Below are 12520 nucleotides of genomic sequence, written 5' to 3'. Positions count from 1 at the left end.
AGCAGGAGCACCTTGCCATGGCCGCCGACGATGAGGCCGTCCTAAAATGGACGCGGTAGGACTACGCCCGGGAGGAGATGGAGCGCCATCGCCGCGCCTTGGAGGAGATCGCCGCCCGTCGCCACGGCCGCGAGGAGGGCGGCCTCGTCATCTTCGACGACAACGACGAGGAGGCGCCAGGGCCTTCGAACTCCGTTCGCCATGGCGACCCAGGGCAGGGGTGCAGCAAGGATGGCGGCGGAGTGGGCGACGACGGCGACAACGACTATACCACTTTCTACAAGCTCCTCGGCATATAGAAGGCGGCGACGTTGGCGACAACGGCGGCGGCGGCGATGTAGTCTAGTTTTTAGTTTAGTTTTATGTTTAATTATGTTTTTATTTCACTTTTTGTACAAATTTAATGCAAACTATGAATTTATTTTGAATTTGACTCGGTTTTGATCGAATTTGGGCCGATTTTTTTTTGAAAAACCAATTCGGACGACCTTTGGGGGAGACTGGGAATCCAAGCCCCGCAGGGCGGGTTTTTCGCCGCGCGCCCCCAGGTGGCGCTATTTCACATCCCTGGGGGCCGAACGGCTGGAGATGCTCTTAGTCCCGGTTGATGAACCGAGACTAAAGACCCTTACCAACGGAGACTAAAACCATGTTTTCTACTAGTGATGGTATATATGTTCGTCATAAACATTCAATTAGCTGTAATTTAATTACATCTACATGGCCTTTGTATAATCTTTAGGCGTAGCCACTGCACATAGTTTGAGTCAGCATAGATCTATAGAAAATGTGTTAGTATATTACTCTATCATATGTGCAAGTGATGAGTGCCCCATGGTTTGTAGTTTTGCACCTTGTCCTCTCTGCAGAAAATTCAATCCACACTACTTAATTACCTTGTCACACGATCTTGGGGTTGAGGTTGAGGGTGGATAAGCTAACCAGTCACGTAAGTTACGGCGCTAGAGATGCCTTGAGACACACTACAAACCTTGCTCTTTGTCCTTCCACCCCCCTGGAGACCGGCAAACAGCGCAAGCAGTGTAACACCCGTCACATCATCATGTACAAGGGCACAACCAATGTCTCAACATATAAAGCACAAACTAAGCTAGATTAACGCGTGTTGCTCTTGTTTTTAATCCATGCATGGGGCAATGGAACCGGGAGGAGTTCAGGAGTTTTGTAGTCTCTGGCTAGTGATTATACTATTATGGGCTCTCATCTTGCAAGGCGCCTAGGGATTGAGGACAGGGGTGATATGAAACATCTCGGTTTGTACTGCATGATCTAGAGTTGCTACTGTAATTGTTTATCGATGCTACTAACGGTCAAAATTGCTTCTACCTAGTACTACATCATCAAATTATAAAGCTAGCCATATTAGGTACTTGACTAGCAGTACGATATGTTCTCCCGTGTGATTTCCTATGTGCAGCCACAGTGTGGGGTGTTAATTGGCGGTAAAGCAATACAGTACAGTACTACGCCACAGCAACAGTGAACTTTTTCGAGATCACACGGGGCCTGCCTGAATTTACTGTCCTCCAAGCTACGCTTTCGTATGAAAAGTGCAAAAGACATGCAGCACTAGCTAGCTCCACCTCCACATCCTTGCAGCAGAGCTCATGTGAACGAATGAATTGTTGAGCGGTTCCCGGTAGTATTAAGGCTGCAGGGCCTGCATGCGGCTTGATTTGATCTGAAGGTGCACCTTCTTGGATCCCTACTGCCGTCGACAACGGAGGCAGGCACAGTTATTTGGTGCAGAATTTGAGTTGCACGATTCATGAGAGATCGAGAGAGATCCCTGTCTCATTCGCTGGATTGCTCATCCCTGACCGATGCAACGCCATGATGAGCGTGAGGGGCAGGCAAGCTGATTTGAGTTGCCCTTGTCGATCGATCCCCTCTGCCACCTTTCGATCTCCCAATCTCCTCGATGCTATGATGTCATGATGAAAATCGGCCGATCAACGCCTCAACAGTACGTCCATGTGGTACTCGAACACCAAAGGGCCGGCTGCTGCTTGCCTTTTCCTTTCTCTCCGCTTACCCTGGCCTCCGAGTAGTTTACCTGCAATTCGCTGCCGAATTTTGTGTCCTTGACACGGACGTATCAATTCAGCGTAATCCGAAACGACTCGACCATGGACCCAATCAAATCTTGACTAGTGACATGGAATCTTATGCCGAGACGACGTGACAAGAGCTTCATGGAAGGTGATTTGCTGACGTGCGTGCAGCCCCGCCAACGCCGATTAGTCAATCACTTGCCGCGTTCTCCAGAATAATAACACATACACGCAAAACAAATAAGCAGCGATGGCACGTGGTTTTACTATTTCTTTGATTCAAAAACGAACAGATTATACGGTCGTAATCGAAGAAACATCTGCGCTGCAGGTTCATTCCCAGGAAAGGGAGGGGTAGGTAGAAAACAAATCCAGGTGATGTCTCACGCGACCTAATTCTCCATGGCATCGATCATTGCCCGCCACCCGAGCACGAGCTTTCATCCGTTTGGACTCGCGCGGAAAATCCAGTGGCGACGGTTGACTAGACTCCCAAGTAGCCGGTCCCTGCAAGCTACATGTGGATATGTGGAGGGATCGCACGCAGACGCAGGTGAAAGCGAAAAGAGTCAAGACTTGTTGCTCACCAAGAACATGCCCATCCTAATCAAAATCCGATCGAAAGCGCAAAGCGCGAGCCGACTTCTTTTCCCCTTCTTCTTCTTCTTCTTCTTCTTTAACAAATGGAAAGCAGGCAGAGATGTGTGCTGGCCGTAAAACCCAAGGTTGGGGGCAAAAGGAGTCAGCGTTTCGCTTTTGCCTTTTCTTTCCTTCTTTTATTTATCTTTGCTTTGTGCCGTGGATGCCAAGCTTAATGGAGGCTTATACGAGAATGCTGTTGTTCGATGCTTGACTGCACTGGGCATGGGGGCTGACTTCTGCACGTCAAAATTTACAGTGGAAGATGTTGTATATGTACTGCACTTGCGAAGAGTAGACAACGTGGGAGCTGCGGAATGCTATAAATAGATGAATACCAGATGAAGGGCAACAAGATCAGAGTGGCGCAGCGGAAGCGTGGTGGGCCCATAACCCACAGGTCCGAGGATCGAAACCTCGCTCTGATATTTCATTTTTTGAATTTTTTTTTCCCTTCAGTTTGTTCTTCCATGGACCTGCTAATCTGTAGTCTGAAGACCGTATTATGGAGTTACAGAACTACGTAGAAGATTGGCAAGCACTGTACACGGATAAATGGTCCAAAGGCTGGAGAGGAATTCCATGAGCTTTATGGACAGATTCTTAGCTTGCATTTCTCGCAAAAAGCGAGAATTAAAACCTGCATACTTCTTTGGCGTCAGTGGGATCAGAGAAATAAAACAAACGTGGGAGATGCTATTACAACTTCTGATGATGAGATCTGCTCGACTGGTCCTCTATTAATTATCATGTAATGAATGCTTTTAAGGTGAAGAAAGGAGACGGTAAACTGAAGCAACAGCCTGCAGGGAAATGGTCCCAACTTCTATCAGGAACCCTGAAGGTTATAACAGATGGTGCATTTCAGAAGGACTCCAATGGCTGTCATCAGAGATGAAGATGGAGAAGCTAAGGCTGCTGGTGCAGGCAACCTGGAGAGGGCCATGGATGCGTTACAGGCTGAACCTTTTGTCCATGTTATACACTATCAACATAGCAAGTCAGATGGGTTGCCACAAGGTTTTGTTTGAAACCGGTTCTGCACAACCCAAGATTACGGTGACCATTGAAGGTCACAATCTGCCGTCTTTAGGAGCGATGTTCAGACTTCAGAGATATAAAATTTCAGTTGTCTGTAGGTTTTACTGACACTTGCGCATTCTTTAGCCGCGCGTGGTGCTAATTTGTGAGCTGGAACCCGTGAGACAATGCACTTTACCGACCTTCATCTCATTACACCTTCTGCTTGAAAATACTTATGGTTTCAGTGTCGCGTGCAGTTAATTAGAGGTTCATAGCTTACAGCAGATGGGAGAAGCTAGCATTTACCAGTAACTTGTGAAGTAGCTGAACATTCACATGTTCCTGAAACTGCACTATCAAATTGACTCATTAGTGTCTCTACTGTTTTGACATTTCCTGAAATTTCCCTACCCAGACAGGGTGATGTGCTGGGGCTCTGAATTCAGATAGGGAGAGGAAATGGCAGAATTCTTTGTTTTGCTGTGTATACTTGCAAGGTTGTTTTCTCATAATTGAAGTAGAATTTAATAAAAGCGTATGTGTTAGATACAGAGAGTTGGCTAGTACATCTAACTCAACAATTTCTGAATGAGTTCAGACCTTCATATATATACTCTGCGGGAATATACAATTAGTGCAAAATTAATTGGGCAATAAAATCTTTTCTGAATGGGTGCTCAAAGAAAAAATCTTGTGTAAGTAAAAAGAACTATATGGCTTAAGTAGCGGATAGGTTATCTATTTCACATTTGAATTTTCAAGTAAACCACAACTGCATTTCTGGGAGTGACTTGCAGACCTAATTTTATTTTACTCATTAGATACCTTGCCTTTAGTATGCATGTACCTGCTTGTTTTATTGAGCTTGACAGGAGGGCTAGGTGACATTGACACTGTATTTAAATCAGATTTCAGAAAAATGACTTAGAAAGTCAGTGCTAGGAATGAAGAATTTTTTTAAGACTGAATGACTGATAAGTATTAACTAACGTGATTAGGCACCAATTAAGTAAGTCTCGAAGTAGCTGGGTGTACTGACTTCCTTAAGATTGTTCTGATATGTGTTCACTGCACTAAATCTGATTCTGTAATAATGGCACGCTTGGAGGTTGAATGGTTAAATAGTTCCTAGAAACGAAGAAACTGAGGCAAGAGATTTGATAATGGCAGGTTGGAGGGTTGAATGGTTAAATAGATCCTGGCCATGAAGAAACTGAAGCAATAGATTTGCTTAATGCGCATTAAAACCAACTAAATTTATCTATGTTCATTTCACGACACTCTCCATAAATATTTTAGGCCTCTATTCAAACTACACTCTGGCAAGGATGTCTATAGAAATCTTGTTCTTTCATGAATCTACAAATCTGTAGCCTGAAGATTGTCTTATGCAGTAGTATATAACTAGAATATTAACATTTGGGTTTTGGCCGGGCGAAACACGGTGTAATTTAATGGTGGGCGAGTACATTTTCCTTTTTGCCTTCGGGATTTCAAGCCTTGTCTAAATTCTCTTCATTAATGAATTGTCCTTCTTTGAAAAAAAAAAACTCAGCATAGGGGATAACTTATTTTTTTTGTGAGCAAAAAGGGGGGTAACTTGGTGCCATCCAAGTTCATGCTGGGCAAAATAGGCTAAGGCCCATCAGAAGCGGCCTGCCTATGACCAGTATTTTTTTTAAGGGGTGCCTATGACCAGCTAGCTACAACTGTCTACCGTTGTAAACTTCAGCGCTCGTTAGGTTCGTGCTGAGAGCACTAGTGACTACAATTGTTTTCTTATTATTAAAAAGGAAATATTGCTTAAACTATTTTGGGTGGGCCAACAGTCCATGCACTTACAAAAAAAAAATATTTTTTTATTTGATGTGTTTTGCTACTGTATAAAACCTGATTCTTAAACTCAAGGTGGACCACGGCCCATCCTGTCCACGCTGTAGCTCCGCCGTTGTTACTCGGCCCTGTCGGCCAAACCTATAAACAAGTTAAATAAATCAGGGGCAGACTTGAAAATAACTGCAATGATTTTTTTTATGAGGCGCTTAGATTAGGAAAGAATAGTCTCAACACCACCCCATGCCGGAACTTATATGTAGCTCCGTCACTTATATCATAGGTCAAGAAGAAACATCTCATCTGCTTTTACCTGTTATGTATGTTAAATGCAATATTCACTTATGACAAAATACTTTTAATACAACTACAAAAGTATGATCACTGATGTAATCCTAATTTAACACTATTATGTATTGAGATTATTGTTAATCTCAAAACAATTGTTCCGGACTATTGAAAATAATGTTTACGTATTACTCCCTCCGTCTTAAAATTCTTGTTTTAGATTTTTTTAGATATTAATGTATCTAATCAAGTTTTAGTATTTAGATACATCCATTTCTAAACAAAGTTAAGACAAAAATTTTGGAACAGAGGGAGTACAAAACTAACAAAAGGATGTTCATCTATTGCAGAATAAATATACATGTATAAGGAAAAAATAAACGTTCATGCATTTTAGAAAAAATACATATGTATTTAGCACAGAAAGAAAATAAAAATAAAGTAACTAGATATTTACATAAAAAAGAAAACAAAATTGGAAATAGACGGACAAAGCAAAAAATGAAATAAAAACACTCCCTCCGTCCCAAAATAAGTGTCTTAACCTTAGTACAATTTTGTACTAGCGCTAGTACAAAGTTAAGACAATTATTTTGGGACGGGGGGAGTAATAAATAAATAAACCAAAATAGAATCAAAACATAAATGACAAAAATGAAGGAAAGTCAAATGAAAATGAAATAAATAAATGAAAAGAAACAAAAAAACAAATAGTAGTTGGAAACAATCTCTCCCTATAATAATAAAGCAAATTCGGTTTCTGGTCGTCCGTCTTGAAAATTACCCCTAAAATTTGCATAAATTACCCACCATGCCACCGGTAAATAATAGAAAACGTTTCACAAAACGAAAAATCTTGGACTGGACCGGCCCATGTAAAAAGTTTCTATATTACGCTCTGCATGCCGGACCATGTAAAAACCTCCTATATTACTCCACGGTGGCCGGCCTATGGACAGGCGACTGCTTTTAGTTCCGTTTATTTATTTATTTTCAGTTCCGTTTTATTTTTTTATTTTAAATAATTTAAAACTTCAAACAATCTTTAAAATTTTAATAAACTGAAAATTATAAATCAACATATTTAAAAAATTAAAATGTTTGTGACTTCAAAAACTGTTCGGAGTTTTGTATAAAATGCTCGCATATACAATAAAATGTTTGCAATTTTAGAAAAATGTTTGTACAATAAGAAAAGTCCATGATCTCAAGTACAATTCCATGTATTAAAAATTATTAAAGGCATTTAACAAAATGCTTTCTAATTCAAAATATGTTAATGCATTTAAAAAATGTTCTAAAATTTTAAAAGTAGCTAATGCCTGTTTTGATAGTTTCTTTTTTTATTTAAATTTTTCCGTTCCATTTTTGTTTATTTATAATTTAAATAATTTAGAATTACAAAAACTTTTGCATATTAAAAAATTAAAATGGTGACAAATTTTTATTTTGAACTAAAAATAGGATTCAAAAAAAACGCCGGATTTTTTTTTTTGCAAATTCCAAAACAATGTCCATGAATTTAATAAATATATTACTGATTTATAAAAATGTTTGTTTATTCAGAAAAACTTCATGCGTTTAAAAAAATGTTTGTGAATTTAAAATAACATCCTCCAACATCAAAAATGTAAAGATTGCTTCAACTTGTGAATAAATTTAAAAGAATAAACATTTTTTTGTATTTGTGCATAAAATTTATAAATCAAGAGATGATATGTGAACATAATGTGGTCACCATCATTGTAGATTATGTTTTTTCTTCCATGGAAACGCACGGGCCATTTTGCTAGTAAAAAATCAAATAAACTCATAGTGGGCAGTGTACAAGAAAATGACGTTTCCTTATTTATAATACCTAATAGGTCCCTAGTTCAAAAAAAATTCGGAAATGCCGAGGAATAGTCCACATTTTCGTGTCTCCTGGCTCACTTATGTATAGTTTGATTTTTAGAAAGGCACACACTTTCGTAGGAGCGCCTGACAAACATTTTCCCTGCAGACAATTTCGTATGCTACCTGCCAACACAGCAGGCATACACATTTGTCAGGAGATTGCAAGCGAGCCATATCTGGAACGCGACATGCAGATGACGGTAGCTACATGGACACAGATAGCATATGAATCATTCTTATGTAGTGAAAAACTGAAATTTTTCCTTTTTACATCACACACTCAACAGATCAGGTTATCAAAATTGTCAGGGAAAGATATTCTCAACCATGAAGAATGGGATGATACAAGCAGCTACACTGTAACAGAATATTACATCATGACAAGATTACATCCCCCAAATTTGGTTGACGCTGTAAAACTGAATGTATAAACCATAAGAAAATGCCCTTCACAGCAGTAACATTGATTGCCCAATGCATCAGTCAAGGGGGTGAGTTACCGAAATTTGTCTCATCCCATGATGGGTTAGAAAGAGTGCTGGTACTGACCAGTGAAGCTCATATCAAGTGTTCCTGATAATCCAAGATAATTGCCACACCCATGAGTACATCATTCCAACGCCACAATACACTGAAACCATCATGAGAGGTAGGAACGGAAGTCTATCCCCAAATACATGGTGATGGAATAGACGAGACCAGAATTCTATAGCAAACATTCCTAGAAGATATCCCAAACTAATCCATCCAGTGAATCTTCTCTCGACTATGCTGTCTGATGCGTCTAATTTCTTCCCTCCCGGAGCAGAGTTTGCAGAAAAATGGGATGAAAAACCTACCCACATGAGAGTACCGTAGGTCAACAGCAGCAGAACTTTTATTGGGTATTCTTGGTCCTCAAACAGCAACGGGAACAGAGAGTAGCATGAAACTGCAAATTATTACAGAAACAAACAGCATCAGCATCAGCATCAGTGCACAAGTCGGTCCTTAAACAAAAATATGTAGCAATTGTTCAGAGGGCTCAAGTGCTTCACATTGTGGTGATGCTGGTAGACAACACTCTGCCAAAGTTATTGACATAGCATCAAAGGAAGTGAAAGAAACAACAATGACACAGTAGCAATTGGAACTGCGTAGCCATTGAGCAAGATTAAACTGTGGCAGAAACATACCTATTGACAATAAGAAGTAATGCCTGACGTCATCCAAGCTATCCATGGCAATTAGGGCAAGTGGGATGGTGAAATGAAGTGATGCCTTCTCATGTACATGCCATCCAAACATAAACCCACATGAACAAGCATATGCCACCCATCTAATTATGTGTTTCGATTGGGGGTTAGCGAATGCTTTGACAAGACAAGGAGCCATAGCAAGTATAACCAATAAGAAGGTAGTTATTGGGGTGACCTGCAATCATAAGGTTCAAATAACAAAGTTTATCAAACTATATAGTTCAACATTCTTCCCATTTAAAAAAAGGGACAGTAGATGAGACAACCTTTGGAAGAACAGCAAAAGGAGATGAATCACCAACAAGCCCCCTGGTAAATGATGCTTCAGGTATCTCAATACTGAATCCTAGTCTTCTAAGAAGAAATGCAAGGATCTTGTCAAGTACTATATAGAATACCCAAAAGTTTGGAGCCCAGTAAGCATGAAATAGGCCCCGACCAAAGGGAAACAATCGGCTTAAGAGTTGTTGCATCTGCAAAATTACCAAAGCAATAAATGTGGTAATCATGGTGTCAACAGTACAACTAAATTCATGAGAGCATATTGGTCTGACTGTTTACGTGGCAAATGTTAAAATTTACGTTAGAGTGAATATCTTCATGAAACCAAAATTAGTATGATCCATAAGGAATAATGCCTATTGTTAAATACTTGCAGGAAAAAAAATCACCCCAAATACTAGCAGGAAATTGACCTAGTTTAAGCAAACCAAATGACATTTATAAGAGTGTAAGTTCCGAAAAAAAAGTTACAAGGCAATGTAATCAGCTGCTATTCCTTTTGTATTTGTGCAAACCAGCACCAACATAAGTATTATTTGATTATTATAAATTCAGCATTTCTACCGAATTGAGTGCTAAATGACTAGAATTGTGATTAAATTCATGAGAACACATTGACAACTACTGTTGACACATAAAATGGAAAATGACAAAATTTTATAAACAAACTCACATTAGGGCAAATGACTTCATGCAACTTAAACTTAGCAATATGCAGACAGAAAATATTTATTGCTAAATTCCTATACTAAATTCACATTGTTGAACTTTAGCCAACATAATTGTGTCTAAGAGGGCGGAGTTCTGGAATACTTATGTGAATGAGATTTGTTAATTCTGTTTATTTGAGAGAATGAAAAGACTATATATGCGTTCCACATAGAGCAGAGATGACAGCAAAATCTAGTCAAGGAGATATTGCATAGCCTTGACTACAGAGACACCATTTCGTTCAACGATTGTAAGTGGACCAAGATGAGAGCATCTTGAGTTATACGCCATAGCAATTACCATAACTGAGACAAAAGTTACGAGAGACTTGCACGAGTCTATCAGCTTCTGCTCCATATATGCTTTTTCTTTCGCAAACCAGCATGAACACAGGAACTACTCCAAACTTTGCAGATTTCTACCAAATTCAATGTTAACAAACTAAAATTTAACTCTAGAACAGTTCTCATTCTCATTAATTCGCAGTGCCTCCTAAACTTGCTTTCTAAGTTATGTAGTTATGTTAGAATATGATTGTAACAACAATGACCAAATGACCATCAAGACATCCAGTTCCAAAACAAATAACGTGCCAACTCACCTGCCCGTAGTAAACGAAGGGCGCAAATGCCATGGCAAAAACAGCAACCACTCCAGCACCCATGAGAAGCAGCCTCCCGAGGCCCCTCAGTGCACCCCGGCCACAGCAATAATGCCCGAACAAATACACGAAATAAACAGGCGCAGCCACAAGAAACAGGTGCTTCGAGCACAGCAATGCGGCAAACACAATTCCCCCCGCAAGATCCTTCCCTTGCTCAAGAAAGTGCAGCGAAAGCAACAGCAGCCCCATCAGGAACCCGTTGTACTGAAAGTGAATATGGTCCACGATGAGCAGCGCCGGTGACCACATGACGAGCACGAGAACGAGGAACGGACGCTGCCTCCGGCGAGCGTCCCTCGCCAGGAGGAGGACGGCTGCGAGGAGGAGGAGATCCGAGAAGGCGACTGTGAGGCGGAGGTAGAGGAGGTAGGCCGAGGACGGCGGCGCGGCGGGCACGGGGATAGAGACGAGGGAGGCGTCAACGAAGGGCGCGGGGAGAGAGAGGAGGCGGGAGAAGTAGGCGAAGAAGGGCGGGTAGTCGAGCGTCCACTGGGAGGAGGCGTCGGTGTACCACTGCCGGGCGGGGAGGGCGTGGGTGAGGGCGAGCCAGTAGCGGTGGACGTCGAAATCCGTGGAGCGGTAGGTGGGGACGAGCATAAGCTTGACGCAGGTAGCGGCAGCGAAGGCCCACATCGCCGCCGTCGCCGTCGACGGCGAGGTGGTGGAGGCCATGGTGGTCCGGTTGGAGATCTGGGGTGGGGGGCACAACGGGTGAGGTGGTTTGGGCTCGTTGCGGCCTGTGGGCTGTCAGCTGTGGATCTACAGCGCTACGTCATCCTTGCGAGTTAGCAGTTTTTTTAAATAATATATTTTTTTAATAAATTTGAAAAATATTGTGCAGTTTCAAAAAAATCAAAATTAATACACCGTCCGCCTCGGCAAAGCAGGGTGGCTCCAGTCGGCTTCCTCATAGCCGATTAGTGTCGATCGGTTTTGGCTAGGCCGATAGGTCACTCAGTCTCGCTAGCTCGTTTCAATCGGCTTTGGCTAGGCCGATTAGTATTAATCGGCTTTGTCGTGATCAATTAATATTAATTGATTTATTATTGAGTAATTAATACTAATCGATGTTGGCAAAGCTGATAGATGCCTGCACTCGTCTTTTTTTACGCAACTACGTTTTTTATGACTAGAATGGCAAAATAGCGCCTTCATAATATTTTTTCCTTCATAAGTATGATGAATTAAGTCACTCGTGACTCAGCTTGTGTCATATTTAAGGAGATAGCCATGCATCCTTACGGGACAACCCTGGTTTCTGCATATCATTGTCAAGTATTTTGGACTTGACACATCAGCTACAAAAAACCCTTTGTGTAGACATTGCCCAATCAATGATTGCATCCTTCACAACTTGTTTGTTTGGATACAAGGCATCTGTCGCAGTGTTGTTCTCGTGATACTGTCAGGCAAAATCATGACCATCGTTCACGGTTATTGCAGATGAGAAGTCTTGATTCCGTGATGCAGGAATATGCACTTCATGAGCATTTTCTTCTTCGTCCGACTCAGCGAAATCATCGGCAATATCACCACCTCTATCTTCATCCTCCATTTGGTTTTGCATGTGCCCATCTATCTCGTCAGCGTCCACCTCGCCACTTACATAATCATCTACATTTCCTCCTTCTGCCTGACTGCTCTGTCCTACTTCGTAAACATCATCTCCAGCATGGGATGCATAATTTGGCATTGAATCATGCACCCCTTCACTGCTCTGGCCATAATCGTAACTATATTCGGCTTCCGGTGCACTAACCGGCTTCACCACGGGGATCAGTAAGGCGACAAGATTACATCACCTACTCTAGCAAGCTTGTAACCGGCGCACCCATTAAGATTCCCGCTCTATATGCTTCAAATAATAGTAA

The 12520-nt window shown here is 41.4% G+C and overlaps 1 protein-coding gene across 1 annotated transcript; it reads right to left on the bottom strand.

Moving 5' to 3' along the window:
* Window positions 1-7973: 7973 nt before the first annotated feature.
* On the bottom strand, window positions 7974-11399 carry LOC123403522 (probable dolichyl pyrophosphate Glc1Man9GlcNAc2 alpha-1,3-glucosyltransferase). The gene is made up of 4 exons (XM_045097454.1): window positions 10587-11399; window positions 9259-9465; window positions 8930-9167; window positions 7974-8685 (listed from the first exon to the last, which is right to left on the bottom strand). Exons 1-4 carry the CDS (start codon window positions 11319-11321, stop codon window positions 8318-8320), a joined length of 1548 nt encoding a protein of 515 aa, XP_044953389.1. The 5' UTR covers window positions 11322-11399; the 3' UTR covers window positions 7974-8317.
* Between the last annotated feature and the right edge of the window lie 1121 nt (window positions 11400-12520).

The sequence above is a fragment of the Hordeum vulgare genome, chromosome 6H, assembly GCF_904849725.1.
Source record: "Hordeum vulgare subsp. vulgare chromosome 6H, MorexV3_pseudomolecules_assembly, whole genome shotgun sequence".
NCBI classification, from domain to species: Eukaryota; Viridiplantae; Streptophyta; class Magnoliopsida; order Poales; family Poaceae; genus Hordeum; species Hordeum vulgare.
This window is presented reverse-complemented; position numbering and strand designations above follow the sequence as displayed.